Here is an 18,087-nt window from a genome sequence, read left to right on the forward strand (position 1 = left end):
CAATCCAGACTACGGGTGCTGTCAGTATGGAGATTATACAGCTTAAGGATAAGGGGGAAGTCTTTTAGGACCGAGATGAGAAAACATTTCTTCACACAGAGAGTGGTGAGTCTGTGGAATTCTCTGCCACAGAAGGTAGTTGAGGCCAGTTCATTCGCTATATTTAAGAGGGAGTTAGATGTGGCCCTTGTGACTAAAGGGATCAGGGGGTATGGAGAGAAGGCAGTTACAGGTTACTGAGCTGGATGATCAGCCATGATCATATTGAATGGCGGTGCAGGCTCGAAGGGCCGAATGGCCTACTCCTGCACCTATTTTCTATGTTTCTATACGTTCTTTCTGTCCTCCCATATCCCGAAGACGTGCAGCTTTGTAGGTTAATTGGTATCCGTAAAATCGTTTAGTGTGTAAGATAGAAGTAGAGTACGGGCGATCGTTGGTCGCACACGGACTCAGTGGGCCGAAGGGCCTGTTTCCACATTGTAGTTTCAATGATGTGGCAGGTAGGGTCGCTCCTAGAAAACTGATGCTGGCTATATTAGCTCTTACAGCCTCCTTCCTGGTTCCCAAAAATTCCCAAGTTTATTATGCGATCCAGGTTGCTGCTCCTGGAAAGGATCCGGTTTCGTTTCCACTTCAACAGACAGGACTTCGTCGTGGTCGGCTATAATATTCTTTCTTCATCCGCCTTTGCAAGGGTTTGTGAAGAGTTCCTCGTATTGACTCCAGTGAGTGACGTTTATGCGTTCTCTGCAGTAAAAAAATAAAACTTTCTTAAATCATATTGGATTATGTTAACCCATGATAAAATTATGCATGAACATTAGTGAGACCGCACCTGGAGTACTGTGTGCAGTTTTGGTCTCCAAATTTGAGGAAGGATATTCTTGCTATTGAGGGCGTGCAGCGTAGGTTTACTAGGTTAATTCCCGGAATGGCGGGACTGTCGTATGTTGAAAGACTGGAGCGACTGGGCTTGTATACACTGGAATTTAGAAGGATGAGAGGGGACCTTATCGAAACGTGTAAGATTATTAAGGGGTTGGACACGTTAGAGGCAGGAAACATGTTCCCAATGTTGGGGTAGTCCAGAACCAGGGGCCACAGTTTAAGAATAAGGGGTAGGCCATTTAGAACGGAGATGAGGAAAAACCTTTTCACTCAGAGAGTTGTAAATCTGTGGAATTCTCTGCCTCAGAAGGCAGTGGAGGCCAATTCTCTGAATGCATTCAAGAGAGAGCTAGATAGAGCTCTTAAGGATAGCGGAGTCAGGGGGTATGGGGAGAAGGCAGGAACGGGGAACTGATTGAGAATGATCAGTCATAATCACATTGAATGGTGGTGCTGGCTCAAAGGGCCAAATGGCCTCCTCCTGCACCTATTGTCTATTGTCTATTAATGAAGAGAGTTTGGTATCAAATTCGTGGACTTTAGTTTAGTTTAGTTTAGTTTAGAGATGCAGCGCGGAAACAGGCCCTTCAGCCCACCGAGTCCATGCCAACCATCGATCACCCATACACTAGTTCTATGTTATCCCACTTTCGCATCCGTGACACCAGGGGCAATTTACAGACGCCAATTAACCTGCAAGCCTGCGCGTCTTTGGAATGTGTGAGGAAACCGATACAACTGGAGAAAACCCACGCAGTCCCAGGGAGAAAGGACGTACAAACTCCACACAGGTAGCACCCGTGGTCAGGATCAAACCTGGGTCTCTGGAGCTGTGAGGTAGCAACCCTACCCCTGCGCCACCGTGCCAATTATTGCATGTCACAGAGCATGGAATCAACAAAACTTCTCAATACGTTTTACCCATTAAACTTAAAAGTGTGTGCTCACACATTCCAAAGACGCGCAGGCTTGCAGGTCTTTGGGGTTGTGTAATTTGCTTATTTTATTGCTCTTATTGTTGGACTGTGGGTGATGAAATCTCGTCCAAAAGACTTGTTTTTTGGATGACAAATAAAGATATCCTGAATCCTGAATCCTTATTACAACGTACATCACAGAAGGTGCTTACTGTCTATAATTAGACCTAATAATAAGATAGTATACCAGAGTAATGAGCACTCACCTGAAGTAGTTGAGTGATACAGTCTCCAGGCTGATAGTCCTTGGTGTCCCTGCTTCTTGTATTCTTCTCAATCTGTTGCTCTTCTTTTATCAAAAGCTAATTACTTTTGTTGTAGTTTACGCTCCATCTCAGACGATCAATCCATTTCTGAGCGTCCTCAATCTTTAACATTCGGCAACCTCTTTTTTGAAAGTAAGCAAAGATCATCACCTTTCACCTTTAGCCGCGGGTCCAGCTTTCCCCACGTTTACTTTTGCAGAATAGCCGAAAGAGCCATTTGTACGAGTCGAGAGGAAGTTGAGAAGGGCGGCACGGTGGCGCAGCGGTAGAGCTGCTGCCTCACAGCGCCAGAGTCCCGGGTTCGATCCTGACCACGGGTGCTGTCTGTCCAATTCTCTGAATGCATTCAAGAGAGAGCTAGATAGAGCTCTTAAGGATAGCGGAGTCAGGGGGTATGGTGAGAGGGCAGGAACGGGGTACTGATTGAGAATGATCAGCCATGATCACATTGAATGGCGGTGCTGGCTCGAATGGCCGAATAGCCTCCTCCTGCACCTATTGTCTATTGTCCAGAGTTTGTACGTTCTCCCCGTGACCTGCGTGGGTTTTCTCCGGGTGCTCCAGTTTCTTGCCACACTCCAAAGACGTACAGGGTTTGTAGGTTAATTAGCTTTGGTGAAATTGTAAATTATCCAGTGTTAGTGAGCGGGATGACCGCTGGTCGGCACGGACTCGGTGGGCCAAAGGACCTGTTTCCGCGCTGTATCTACAAAGTCTCTCGTGCTGTGAAGTGGGCACTGGTTTGTGACGTGTCCTGGAAGAGGTGTTATGAGCAGCAGCTACACCCATCAGCCACAGACTGGCGAGGCGACGAATGAATTGCCAATGATGGGATTTCACTTGCCTGCCGTTTTTGTAGTCACCACTGGTGGAAACGTTCCAACACATTCATCATGTACAAGCTGCAGATGGTGGGCAGGGCTTGGAGAAGCATGAAGACAATTTACTAGTGGTGAATCTGTGGGATTTATTGCCACAGAAGGTTGATGAGACCAAGTCAGTGGATATTTTCAAGGCAGAGATAGATAGATTCTTGATTAGTACGGGTGTCAGGGGTTATGGGGTGAAGGCAGGAGAATGGGGTTCAGAGGGGAAGATAGATCAGCCATGTCTACTGCCGGACCCTGACGTGAGAGGACGCTGGCGTTGATTATTCGCCGCTTTTCCGTCAGGATAGTTTGTCTGTTTGTCTGTTTGTTTCTATGTTAATTGTATTTGTAAAGCGCTTTGAGCATGTGTTAAGGCGCTATATAAAATAAATATATTATTATTATTATTATGATTGAGTGGCGGAGTAGACTTGATGGGCCGAATGGCCTAATTGTTCCTATTGGTTATGAACTTATTCCTTGCTTGATGATTAAGAAAGTATAAATTTTTCTTTTTAAAAGACGCACAGCAACTCACAGGGCTGCTGCCTCACCACAACAGAGACCCGGGTTCGACCCTGACCTCGGGTGCTGACTGTGTGGAGTTTGCATGTACTACTGCGACCACTTGGGTTTACTCCAGTTTCCTCCCACATCCCACAGCCGTGCGGATTATTCTGTGACTACGCCCTCCGGTCCTAGACTACCTCCCTCCTGGAAGCATCCTCTCCACACCCACTCTATCCATGCCTTTCACTGTTCAGCAAGTTTGATAACATGGAACTCGTGTGACCGGTTCATCGATGGTTGGCGTAGGGCATGTTTCATGCTGCGTGTCTAAACAAAACCAAAATAATCACAAAAAACATATGAAGTTTAAAATGAGAGAAAAAAGTAACACGAGTCTCCATCTGGGAAAACACTGCATTGCTTGGTCTTGGTCTTGGTGAGGGAAAACCTTTTCAGTCAGAGAGTTGTGAATCTGTGGAATTCTCTGCCTCAGAAGGCAGTGGAGGCCAATTCTCTGAATGCATTCAAGAGAGCTAGATAGAGCTCTTAAGGATAGCGGAGTCAGGGGGTATGGGGAGAAGGCAGGAACGGGGTACTGATTGAGGATGATCAGCCATGATCGCATTGAATGGCGGTGCTGGCTCGAAGGGCCGAATGGCCTTCTCCTGCACCTATTGTCTATTGTCTATTGTCTTGATGCCCAGCACTCGATGCTCCAGTCTTTCTCTACCATTCTAGGAATATAAAACTGCGCTCTGCAGCAAATCTGTTCAGGAATTTAGAAACTACTTTTACAGGTAAGATAACATTCACAAAACTGTAGCGAGTGTCATGATTTTTAAGATGAGCAACAGCTACTGCGTTCCAGTCCAAGTGAAAATTAAACATTTCACGAACTTCACGAGTCATTTGGAAACAAACTTTTGAATGATGGATAATGTTTGGAAAAGGGAAAGGCATTTACTAACCTGTCCTTTTCTAATGAAGCCTGCGTTTCTCATTTTACAATTGCACAGGGATGACAGTGCAGAAACAGGCGATTAGGATAATTACTTGTGCTGGTACTTTCACACCAAACGAGCCTTTTCCCATACTTTTTAGTTTTTAGTTTTAGAGATACAGCACAGAAACTGGCCCTTCGGCCCACCGAGTCCGCGCCGACAGGCGATCCCCGCACATTAACACTATCTTATACATGCTCGGGACAATTTTACGTTAATACCAAGCCAATTAACCTGCATGTCTTTTGGAGCGTGGGATGAGGAAACTGAAGATCTCGGAGAAAACCCGCGCAGGTCACGGGGAGAACGTACAAACTCCGTAGTCGGGATGGAACCCGGGTCTCCGGCGCTGTAAGGCAGCAACTCTACCGCTGCGCCACCGCGCCGACCATGTTGCTATATCATAGAACATAGAAGAGTACAATACAGGAATGGGCCCTTCAGCCCACAGCGTGCCGCTGAACATGATGCCAAGACCAACTCTTATCTGCCTGCACATAATCCATTACTATATCCAAAGGTACACACAAAGTGCTGGAGTAACTCAGCGTCCATGTCCAAAACTCTAACAAAAGTCACTTTCACATCTGCCTCGACCACTGCCCCCGATTCCAGCCACTCACCATCTTCTGTGTAAAATAAACCTACCCCCTGCACATCACCTTTAAACTTTGCCCCTCTCGCCTTAAAGGTATGACCGCTAGTATTCGATTTTTGCCATCCTGGGGGAAAAAAATGTTCTGTCTCGCGACGCTGTCCATACCTCTGATAGGAGACACAAAGCGCTGGAGTAACTCAGCAGGTCAGGCAGCATCTCTGGAGGAAAAAAGGATGGGCGACGTTTTGGGTCGGGACCCTTCTTCAGACCTCTCCTCATCTCAGTGGGGGTATGGGGAGAAGGCAGGAACGGGGTACTGATTGAGAATGATCAGCCATGATCACATTGAATGGCGGTGCTGGCTCGAAGGGCCGAATGGCCTCCTCCTGCACCTATTGTCTATTTTCTATTGTCATCAAATCCACCATTGCTTGCTTTACAATCGGTCTGAAGAAATCCGAGGAAGGGTCTCGACCCGAAATGTCACCCGTTCCTTCTCCCCAGAGGTGCTGCTGCCTGCCATGCTGAGTTGCCCCAGCATTTTGTGTGCGTCTCATATCACTCCCTCGTGTACAGGCTACCGTTTCCCATTAATTGCATTTATGCAGCTCATTCGGCTCATGGGTTAGAAATTGCCCCTGCAAGCACTGCCTCAGCAACTCAAGGGCCTTCCACAGTGCCTCCAGCATCTAAGGGACCCTCAAGCAGTTAATGACTCCGTCACCTTGAATACGTACTTTCATTTCAGCCAGCCAGCGATGGGGATCGTTTTCTAATCCAGGTGTAAACGTTATTGCCTGCAAAGAAAATTAGATTGCAGTTTGTTTATTAACAGACGAGATTGTATATGGAAAGAATGATTGTTTAAAAGAAACTATTATCCAGGTGGCAGATTCATACAGCTTATAAATGAAATTAATTAGGTCTATGATTTTCAAGCATGAGCCCTGATTGATTTTCCGCTGGAGCTCTGAGATGCAATGTCTGAGAGGCACACACACACACACACAGATAGCTTTTCAGAGGTCACCAGTTCTCAACCTCTCGCCAATTCCAGTTGTTCACATCATTTCTCATCAGCTTTCATTGTTTCGATGCGGGGAAAGAAATGGGATTTGCAAGTCATTTGCTGGCAACTTATTGTTGCACTGCTGAGTGCCATTCGTATCTCCATAGGTGCTGGGCCTCGCTTGCAGCCGCGCTGCAGTGAGTACCTGCCCGCGGTGCAGCCAGCACCACAGACAACATCAACCTGCCTGACGGGGACTTCCAGGGAGGCCGATTGAATCCACGGGCTCTGATGACATTACAAATCATAAAAACATTACCTGCACGTCTCACCGCTTCCGCCGGGCCCAACGTTCCCTCAGCGCTTCACATGTAATGATCTACTTCGGAAAAGTCATTCCATTGTTCCAACAGCAGCTATTACATGCACAGCAAGATCACACAACCGCAATGAGTGGATCTGTGGGGATTCATTGCCACGGAAGGCTGTGGAGGCCAGGTCAATGGATGCTTTTAAGGCAGAGGTAGATAGTTTCTTGGTTAGTACGGGTGTCAGTGGTTGTGGGGAGAAGGCAGAAGAATGGGGTTAGGAGGGAGAGATAGGTCAGCCATGATTGAATGGCGGAGTAAACCTGATGGGCCGAATGGCCAAATTCTGCTCCTGTCACATGAGCTTATGAACAACTAGCTGGAAGGTGACCGAAACAGCAGGCTGGAGCTCTTTCTGAACAGCAACTAGAATATCTTTAGATTTTAGATTTAGAGATACAGCGCAGAAACAGGCCCTTCGGCCCATCGGGTCCGCGCCGCCCAGCGATCCCCGCACATTAACACTATCCTACACCCATTAGGGACAATTTTTACATTTGTCTAGCCAATTAACCTACAAACCTGTACGTCTTTGGAGTGTGGGAGGAAATCGAAGATCTTGGAGAAAACCTGCGCAGGTCACGGGGCGAACGTGCAAACTCCGTACAGACAGCACCCATAGTCAGGATCGAACCTGAGTCTCCGGCGCTGCATTCGCTGTAAGGCAGCAACTCTACCGCTGCGCCACCGTACCGCCCTTGTTACCTTTAGCTCAGTTAGCTTTGTTCTTACACTAGCCAACTAGGAAATTCATCTGAATCGTCTGAGGAAGGGTCTGGACCTGAAACGTCACCCATTCCTCCTCTCCAGAGATGCTACCTGCCCCGCTGAGTTACTCCGGCATTTTGTGTCTATCTTAGGAAATTCATCAGATCGACATCACAAAGTGCTGGAATAACTCAACTGGTCGGGCGGCATCTCCGGAGAGATAGGATGGGTGACGTTTCAGGTCATGACTCTGGTCTTCTCCAGATAATCATTGAGATTCTTCGGTGTAAACCAGCATCTGCAGTTCCTTCCTACACACCATCAGATGCCCTTCACCTTTACATTATAGTTTTAGAGGTACAGAGTTGACCCAGGCCCTTCAGCTCACTGAGTCCGCACCGACCAGCGATCACCCATACACGCTAGTTCTATCGTACACACTAGGGACTAATTACGGAAGCCAATTAACCGACAAACCTGCACGTCTTTGGAATGTGGGAGAAAACCAGAACAACTGGAGAAAACTCACGCAGTCACAGGGAGAACGTACAAATAGCAGGGGGGGAGGAGTTGACAAATTGGGAGTATAAGGATGGAGTTAAAGGGGAGAGAATGCAGGAAAAGTTATGAAGGACACCCAAATTAATGAGACAGAAAAATCAAGGTCAGGTGAAATACGAACCGGTGTGAGAGGGGAGGTGAATACCAAATTAAAAGTGTTATGTATGAATGCGCGAATCACAAGAAATGAAGTGGATGAGCTTGAGGCTCAGTTAGAAATTGGTAAGTATGATGTTGTGGGAATTACAGAGACATGGCTGCAAGAGGATCGGACCTGGGAACTGAATATTCAGGGGTCTACGACCTATCGAAAAGACAGACAAGTGGGCAGAGGGGGTGGGGTGACTCTGTTGGTAAGGAATGAAATTCAGTCCCTTGCGAGGGGTGACATAGAAGCAGAAGGTGTAGAGTCATTGTGGATAGAACTGAGAAATTGTACGGGTAAAAAGACCCTAATGGGAGTTATCTACAGGCCCCCAAACAGTAGCCTGGAGATAGGGTGCAAGTTGAATCAGGAGTTAAAATTAGCATGTAACAAAGGTGATGCTACGGTGATTATGGGAGACTTTAACATGCAGGTAGACTGGGAAAATCAGGTTGGTACTGGACCCCAAGAAAGGGAGTTTGTAGAGTGCCTCCGAGATGGATTCTTAGAGCAGCTTGTACTGGAGCCTACCTGGGAGAAGGCAATTCTGGATTTAGTGTTGTGTAATGAACTGGATTTGATAAAAGAACTCAAGGTAAAGGAACCATTAGGAGGTAGTGGCCATAACATGATAAGTTTTAATCTGCAATGCAGAGGGAGAAGGTAAAATCGGAAGTGTCAATATTGCAGTCGAACAAAGGGGACCCTGTTGGCATGAGGGAGGAGCTGGCCAAAGTTGACTGGAAAAGGATCCTAGCAGGGATGATGGTGGAACAGCAATGGCAGGTCTTTCTGGGAATAATCCAGAAGATGCAGGGTCAATTCATTCCAAAGAGGAAGAAAGATTCTAAGGGGAGTAAGAGGCGACCGTGGCTGACAAGGGAAGTCAAGGACAGTGTAAAAATAAAAGAGAAGACGTATAACATAGCAGAGATAAGTGGGAAGCCAGAGGATTGGGAAACATTGAAAGATCAACAGAAGGTAACTAAAAAGACAATACGGGGAGAAAATATGAAGTATGAAGGTAAGCTAGGCAAGAATATAAAGGATAGTAAAAGCTTCTTTAGGTATGTGAAGAGAAAAAAAAATTAGTTAAGACAAATGTGAGTCCCTTGAAGGCAGAAACAGGTGAATTTAGTATGGTGAACAAGGAAATGGCAGACGAGTTGAACAGATACTTTGGTTCTGTCTTCACAAAGGAAGACACAAACAATCTCCCAGATGTACCAGGGGACAGAGGACCTAGGGTGACAGTAGAACTGAAGAAAATTCACATTTGTAAGGAAATGATGTTGGGTAGACTGATGGGACCGAAGGTTGATAAATCCCCAGGGCCTGATGGTCTGCATCCCAGAGTACTCAAGGAGGTGGCTCTAGAAATCGTGGATGCATAGGTGGTCATTTTCGAATGTTCTATATATTCTGGATCAGTTCCTGTGGAGTGGAGGGTAGTTAATGTTATCCCACTTTTCAAGAAAGGAGGGAGAGAGAAAGCAGTGAATTATAGACCAGTTAGCCTGACATCGGTGGTGGGGAAGGTGCTGGAATCAATTATTAAAGAAGTAATAACATATTTGGATAGCAGTAAAAGGATTGGTCCAAGTCAGCATGGATTTACGAAGGGGAAATCATGCTTGATAAACCTTCTGGAATTTTTTGAGGATGTAACAGGTAAAATGGACAAGGGAGAGCCAGTGGATGTAGTGTACCGGGACTTTCAGAAAACCTTTGATAAGGTCCCACACAGGAGATTCGTGGGCAAAATTAGAGCACATGGTATTGGGGGTAGGGTATTGACATGGATAGAAAATTGGTTGGCAGACAGGAAACAAAGAGTAGGCATTAACAGGTCCCTTTCAGAATGGCAGGCAGTGACCAGTGGGGTACCGCAAGGCTCGGTGCTGGGACCGCAGCAATTTACAATGTACATTAATGATTTAGATGAAGGAATTAAAAGTAACATTAGCAAATTTGCAGATGACACAAAGCTGGATGGCAGTGTGAACTGTGAAGAGTATGCTGTGAGGATGCAGAGTGACTTGGATAGGTTGGGTGAGTGGGCAGATGCATGGCAGATGCAGTATAATGTGGATAAATGGGAGGTTATCCACTTTGGAGGCAAGAACGGGAAGGCAGATTATTTATCTGAATGGTGTCAGGTTAGGAAAAGGGGAAGTACAACGAAACCTGGGTGTCCTAGTACTTCAATCACTGAAAGTAAGCGTGCAGGTACAACTGGCAGTGAAGAAAGTTAATGGCATGTTGGCCTTCATAAAGAGAGGAATTGAGTATAGGAGCAAAGAGGTCCTTCTGCACTTGTACAGGGTCCTGGTGAGACCGCACCTGGAGTACTGTGTGCAGTTTTGGTCTCCTAATTTGAGGAAGGACATTCTTGCTATTGAGAGAGTTCAGCGTAGGTTCATGAGGTTCATTCCCGAGATGGTGGGACTGTCGTATGATGAAACAATGGAGTGGCTGGCTTGTATTCACTGGAATTTAGAAGGATGAGAGGGGTTCTTATAGAAACATATAACATTATTAAGGGATTGGACAAGCAGGAAACATGTTCCCAATGTTGGGGGAGTCCAGAACCAGGGGCCACATTTTAAGAATAAGGGGTAGGCCATTTAGAACTGAGATTAGGAAAAACTTTTTCACACAGAATTGTGAATTTGTGGAACTCTCTGCCTCAGAAGGCAATGGTGGCCGATTCACTGATGCATTCAAAAGAGAGTTAGATAGAGCTCTTAGGGCTAGCGGGATCAAGAGTCCAGAACAAGGGGCCACCGTTTATGAATAAGGGGTAGGCCATTTAGAACTGAGATGAGGAAAAACTTTTTCAGTCAGAGAGTTGTGAATCTGTGGAATTCTCTACCTCAGAAGGCAGTGGGGGCCAATTCTCTGCATGCATTCAAGAGAGAGCTAGGTAGAGCTCTTAAGGATAGCGGAGTCAGGGGGTATGGGGAGAAGGCAGGAACGGGGTACTGATTGAGAATGATCAGCCATGATCAGCTATTTACGATATACATTAATGACTTAGACGAAGGGATTAAAAGTACCATTAGCAAATTTGCAGATGATACTAAGTTGGGGGGTAGTGTGAATTGTGAGGAAGATGCAATAACGCTGCAGGGTGACTTGGACAGGTTGTGTGAGTGGGCGGATACATGGCAGATGCAGTTTAATGTAGGTAAGTGTGAGGTTATTCACTTTGGAAGTAAGAATAGAAAGGCAGATTATTATCTGAATGGTGTCAAGTTAGGAGGAGGGGGAGTTCAACGAGATCTGGGTGTCCTAGTGCATCAGTCAATGAAAGGAAGCATGCAGGTTCAGCAGGCAGTGAAGAAAGCCAATGGAATGTTGGCCTTCGTAACAAGAGGAGTTGAGTATAGGAGCAAAGAGGTCCTTCTACAGTTGTACCGGGCCCTGGTGAGACCGCACCTGGAGTACTGTGTGCAGTTTTGGTCTCCAAATTTGAGGAAGGATATTCTTGCTATGGAGGGCGTGCAGCGTAGGTTCACTAGGTTAATTCCCGGAATGGCGGGACTGTCGTATGTTGAAAGGCTGGAGCGATTGGGCTTGTATACACTGGAATTTAGAAGGATGAGGGGGGATCTTATTGAAACATATAAGATAATTAGGGGATTGGACACATTAGAGGCAGATAACATGTTCCCAATGTTGGGGGAGTCCAGAACAAGGGGCCACAGTTTGAGAATAAGGGGTAGGCCATTTAGAACGGAGATGAGGAAGAACTTTTTCAGTCAGAGGGTGGTGAAGGTGTGGAATTCTCTGCCTCAGAAGGCAGTGGAGGCCAGTTCGTTGGATGCTTTCAAGAGAGAGCTGGATAGAGCTCTTAAGGATAGCGGAGTGAGGGGGTATGGGGAGAAGGCAGGAACGGGGTACTGATTGAGAGTGATCAGCCATGATCGCATTGAATGGCGGTGCTGGCTCGAAGGGCTGAATGGCCTACTCCTGCACCTATTGTCTATTGTCTATTGTCTATGATCACATTGAATGGCGGTGCTGGTTCGAAGGGCCAAATGGCCTCCTCCTGCACCTATTGTCTATTGTCTATTGTATGGGGAGAAGGCAGGAACGGGGTACTGATTGTGCATGATCAGCCATGATCACATTGATCGCGATGTTGGCTCGAAGGGCCAAATGGCCTACTCCTGCACCTATTGTCTATGTATCTATGTATCTATGTAAACTCCGTACTGACAGCACCCGTAGTCAGGATCAAATCCAGGTCTCTGACCCTGTAAGACTCTACACTGTGCCACCTCATTATGTCTGAGTTATAACGGTGGCACTAAACAAGGTGCGTCCAGAGTCAAGGGCGTTTATTTGTCACCGGAACAGGAACAATGATATTCTTACTTGCTACAGATGTTCAGGTACATTAGACACGATTGGCAATTAGCAATGCAATTGGACTTTAGAAAAATGTTGAAACAAGGAACTGCAGATGCTAGTTTATTCCTTGGCGAGCAGCAGGATGAGGGGCGATCTTACAAAGGCGTGTAAAATCATGAGAGGAACAGATAGGGTGAATGCACAGAGTCTTTTACCCCGATTAGGGGAATCGAGATCCAGTGGGCAGGTGTTTAAAATGAGAGTGGAAATATTTAATAAGAACCGGAGGGGCATCTTTTTCCGCACAGAGTGTGGTGAGTCCACACCAATCAGCCAAAACATTATGACCACTGACAGGTGAAGTGAATAACATTGATTATCTTGTTAGAATGGCACCTGTCAAGGGGTGGGATATATTAGGCAGCAAGTGAACAGTCAGTTCTTGAAGTTGATGTGTTGGATGCAGGAGAAATGGGCAGGAGTAAAGACCTGAGCGACTTTGACAAGGGGCCAAATTGTTACGGCCAGACGACTGGGTCAGAGCATCTCTGAAACGGCAAGGCTTGTGGGGTGCTCCCGGTCAGCAGTGGTGAGTACCTACCGACAGTGGTCCGAGGAGGGACAAACCACAAACCGGCGACAGACAGGGTGTTGGGCGCCCGAGGCTCATCGATGCGCGAGGGCAACGAAGGCTATCCCGTCTGGTCCGAACCGACAGAAGGTCGACTGTGGCACAAGTCACAGAACATTTTAAGGGTGGTCGTGGGAGGAATGTGTCACAATACACAGTGCATCGCACCCTGCTGCGTATGGGGCTGCACACGGAGGACCAACAGCATAGTAGGCAGGTGGTCATAATGTTTTGGCTATCAGGTCATCAGTGTATGCAATGAGGTTCAGGAGCAGCTTCTTCCCGACAACCATAAGGCTGTTAAACTCTACAACCTCCAACTAAAAATATGAAACACATAGACTTGGGAGGCATTGTTTTTATCTTTGAACTATTATTGTTTGTACTGAACTTTTTTGTTGTTTATAATGTGTTTACCTATCGGTTGTGCTGCTGCAAGTAAGAATTTCCTTGTTCCGTTCCGGGGCACATGGTAATAAAACACTCTTGACTGCCTTGAGCTGCCTTGAGCTGCCAGAGGAGGTCGTCACTCTCACTTAATATAAAAGGTAAATTCGGAAACGTAGATGGATAGGAAAGGTTTCAAGAGATATGGGCCGATGCAGTCGGGTGGGTCTAGCACAGTTGGGGAATCAATAGACAATAGGTGCAGGAGGAGGCCATTCGGCCCTTCGAGCCAGCACCGCCATTCAATGTGATCATGGCTGATCATTCTCAATCAGTACCCCGTTCCTGCCTTCTCCCCATACCCCCTGACTCCGCTATCCTTAAGAGCTCTATCCAGCTCTCTCTTGAATGCATTCAGAGAATTGGCCTCCACTGCCTTCTGAGGCAGAGAATTCCACAGATTTACAACTCTCTGACTGAAAAAGTTTTTCCTCATCTCAGTTCTAAATGGCCTACCCCTTATTCTTAAACTGTGGCCCCTGGTTCTGGATTCCCCCCAACATTGGGAACATGTTCCCTGCCTCGAACGTGTCCAACCCCTTAATAATCTTATACGTTTCGATAAGATCCCCTCCCATCCTTCTAAATTCCAGTGTATACAAGCCTAGTCGCTCCAGTCTTTCAATATATGACAGTCCCGCCAATCCGGGAATTAACCTAGTGAACCTATGCTGCACGCCCTCAATAGCAAGAATATCCTTCCTCAAATTTGGAGACCAAAACTGCACACAGTACTCCAGGTGCGGTCTCACTAGGGCCCTGTACAACTGTAGAAGGACCTCTTTGCTCCTATACTCAACTCCCCTTGTTATGAAGGCCAACATTCCATTGGCTTTCTCCACTGCCTACTGTACCTGCATGCTTCCTTTCAGTGACTGATGCACTAGGACACCCAGATCTCGTTGTACGTCCCCTTTTCCTAACTTGACACCATTCAGATAATACTCTGCCTTCCTATTCTTACCACCAAAGTGGATAACCTCACACCTATTCACATTAAACTGCATCTGCCATGCATCCGCCCACTCACACAACCTGTCCAAGTCACCCTTCAACCTCATAGCATCTTCCTCACAGTTCACACTGCCACCCAGCTTTGTATCATCTGCAAATGTGCTAATCTTAGTCGGCATAGGTAAGTTGGGCAGAAGGGCCTGCTTCCATGCCCTTATGGCTCTATGAGTCTATCTGGAAATGTCAAGGCAAGTTTAGCCAAGGAACAAGGGTGAAAAACAGCCCACCTATATTTTACTTTGCGGCTTTCCCAAATGTCGCTTTTTTTTTTAACCATCCATTTGGGCAGAGGGATGAAATGCAGCACCCATGTGGAGCACCATAGGGTCATGAGGGACAGGGGTAGAATTACGCCATTCGGCCCGACAAGTCTACTCCCGCCAGCAGGGAGTGGAGATCAACCATGCGATAAGAGGTGACCTAGCGCCCTCTTGTGGAACGAACTGACCGAAGAACTTCTGCGGGAGATCGACAGGAGGAGGAGAGTCAACAAAAACACAATTCCGCTGCCAGTCGACTTCACACTCTGAGAATCTAAGAGCTGAAAATGTGAATGTATTGAATAAAAACATCAAAATAAAAAATCTATTACCGCAGTCATCACTCACAACGCTGCGCGCTGGCTGCAAATGATTTATGGTGCAGCAGCGGTATTGGAAGCTGCTCAGAATAAAATATGCACCATTGAGGAACATGCTGTTACAGGAATGAAAGCAGCAAGATCATTTCTATGATCTGCACTTGAGTCAGAACGAGATAAAATAAATGGCCAGAACCTTCAGACAGACAGGATTGAGGAGGAGGGTGAGATGGCTGTTTATCGCACTCATGATTCAGTTGGGCAAAACAGTTTTCCTTCTGAAGAAATGAAGCCTTTTTGATACAAGTATGGCAATGAAAGGAATTTCGATAAAAATGTTCTGTGATTTACAGGGTTGGACTGCTAACTGGCAAGTCCGTGGGAGATGTGGCAAGCAGTGGCGGCACGGTGGCGTGGTGGCAGAGTCGCTGCCTTACAGCGCCGGACAACCGGGTTCCATCCAGACCACGGGTGCTGTCTGTGCGGAGTTTGCACCTTCTCCCCGTGACCGCGTGGATTTTCTCCGGGTGCTCCTCAACCCATGGAAGGATTTGGAGGGCGTTCCAGAAGATATTGAGAGCTGATGAAAATGGTGAATGGTGAAAAGAGAATGATCAGGAAGGCACAACAGGGGGAGAGAGAGAGAGAGAAGGAGAGGGAGGGAGAGGGAGAGGGAGAGAGAGAGAGAGAGAGAGAGAGAGAGAGAAAATGCTGGAGTAACTCAGTGGGTCGGGCAGCATCGCTGGAGAGAAGGAATGGGTGACGTTTCGGGTCAAGACCCTTCTTCAGACTGATGTCAGGGGAGGGGGGGCGGGACAGAGATAGGATGTAGTTGGAGACAGGAAGACTATTGGGAGAACTGGGAAAGGGGAGGGGATAGAGAGGGAAAGCAGAGACTATCTGAAGTTAGAGAAGTCAATGTTCATACCGCTGGGGTGTAAACTACCCATTTCTGAAGTTAGAGAAGTCAATGTTCATACCGCTGGGGTGTAAACTACCCATTTCTGAAGTTAGAGAAGTCAATGTTCATACCGCTGGGATGTAAACTGGGGTGTAAAAGGCCAGAATTGGAACAGTGCAAAGGTTTTGAAAGGGTTAACTAGTCTCTGTACTTCCATGAGCTAGTGTATGATTTTTGGTGGGTTGGGAGTCCCGAACCCAAATGAGAAGTGTTGAGAGGTCTGTGGGAAATTTCAGAGCGAGGTGCATTGTGCTACATTTGGGCGGCATGGTGGCGCAGCGGTAGAGTTGCTGCCCCACAGCGCCAGAGACCCGGGTTCGATCCTGACTACGGGTGCTGCCTGTACGGAGTTTGCACGTTCTCTCTCCTTGACCGCGTGGGCATTCTCCGGGTGCTCCGGTTTCCTCCCACACTCCAAAGGGGCACAGGGTTTGTCGAAAAATTGGCTTCGATAAAAATTGTAAATTAGATAATAGACAATAAACAATAGGTGCAGGAGGAGGCCATTCGGCCCTTCGAGCCAGCACCGCCATTCAATGTGATCATGGCTGATCATTCTCAATCAGTACCCCGTTCCTGCCTTCTCCCCATAACCCCTGACTCCGCTATCCTTAAGAGCTCTATCCAGCTCTCTCTTGAATGCATTCAGAGAATTGGCCTCCACTGCCTTCTGAGGCAGAGAATTCCACAGATTCACAATTCCACAGATTGACTGAAAAAGGTTTTTCATCTCCGTTCCAAATGGCCTACCCCTTATTTTTAAACTGTGGCCCCTGGTTCTGGACTCCCCCAACATTGGGAACATGTTTCCTGCCTCTAACGTGTCCAACCCCTTAATAATCTTATACGTTTCGATAAGATCCCCTCTCATCCTTCTAAATTCCAGTGTACACAAACCTAGTCGCTCCAGTCTTTCAACATATGACAGTCCCGCCATTCCGGGAATTAACCTAGTAAACCTACGCTGCACGCCCTCAATAGCCTAAATTGTCCCTAAGCGTGTAGGAAAGTGCTCGTGTACGGGGGCGATCGCTGCTCAGCGCCGTACTCGGTGGGCCGAAGGAGCCTGTTTCTGCGCTTCATCTCCAAAGTCTAAAGTCCAAAGTCAGTCTCCATTCAAGAATCTTCAAACAAAAACACCTTTGAAAAGGTAAAAGAGCTCAACATGGGGATGGGTGGAAATAAACAAAAAACAAAGGTTAACAAAAAGTTTGTAATAATTACTTTAAATTTGTCTTCGGCGCCTGTGGAGAGGAAATCGCAAGCAGCCTCAATCTCTTTTCCTGCACAGCAAAGGATCATCTCTTGCTCTGTCTGCACTTTGGTGATCTGGTCTTTGAGCTGAAACGTCATTTCTTCCAGTTGCCTTGCACACACTTCACCGTTCACTGCCAGCTTACCCTGTGGAAACGACGCAAAAGACCACCGTTAAAGTTTGTTGCTTAACATCACGTTCAATAGCGCTGTGCAGAGAGACAGGCGAGAGAGAGGGGGACACAAAATGATGGAGCAACTCAGCGGGTCAGGCAGCATCTCCGGAGAAAAGGAATAGGTGATGTTTTTATGTCAGAACACTTCTTCAGACTGAAAGTAGAGGTGGGGATGGTGGGGGGAGGGGGGGGGAAATAAACTGTAGGCGAGAAAAGGCCAGAACAAATCCTCGCTGGAGAAAAAGAATAGGCGACATTTCGGGTCGGAAACCTTCTTAAAACTGAAACTAGAGGCGGGAGGGGGGGGCAAATAAGCTGGATAGGAGAAAAGACCAGAACAAGTCCAGGGGGGATTACAATTTGGATTTATATTATGCCTTCTGTGATTTCAACATCCCAATGTACTTCACGTATCCATGATAGAAGCGCTTTTGAAGTTTAGTGTTTCCTATGCAGGGAAATGCAGCTAATTTCACACAGCGGGATGGGGAAAGTAGGGAAAGATGTCATGATTGAACGGCGGAGCAAACTCGATGGGCCGAATGGCCTACTTCTGCTCCCATGACTTGTGAATTTAGAATCTTGCAAATGGTAATCCTAGAACCATGGATGGCCGGTCCCTTTGAAGGTGGCGCGGCGGTAGAGTTGCTGCCTTACAGCGGCCGAGACCCGGGTTCCATCCTGACTGCGGGTGCCGTCTGTACGGAGTTTGTACGTTCTCCCCGTGACCTGCGTGGGTTTTCTCCAGGTACTCCGGTTTCC

General features: G+C 47.0%; 1 protein-coding gene across 2 annotated transcripts in view; it reads right to left on the reverse strand.

The window, feature by feature from the left end:
- cep128 (centrosomal protein 128) overlaps window positions 1-18,087 on the reverse strand; it is a 351,185-nt gene that overhangs the window by 185,231 nt on the left and 147,867 nt on the right. For both annotated transcript variants that reach the window (XM_078406913.1, XM_078406912.1), the window contains exons 15-16: window positions 17,120-17,296; window positions 5,850-5,909 (exon numbers count right to left, since the gene is read on the reverse strand). In XM_078406913.1, the coding sequence (XP_078263039.1) occupies window positions 5,850-5,909; window positions 17,120-17,296 (237 nt within the window). The remainder of the gene's footprint in view (window positions 1-5,849; window positions 5,910-17,119; window positions 17,297-18,087) is intronic.

Source organism: Rhinoraja longicauda, chromosome 10, assembly GCF_053455715.1.
Source record: "Rhinoraja longicauda isolate Sanriku21f chromosome 10, sRhiLon1.1, whole genome shotgun sequence".
Classification (NCBI taxonomy): domain Eukaryota; kingdom Metazoa; phylum Chordata; class Chondrichthyes; order Rajiformes; family Arhynchobatidae; genus Rhinoraja; species Rhinoraja longicauda.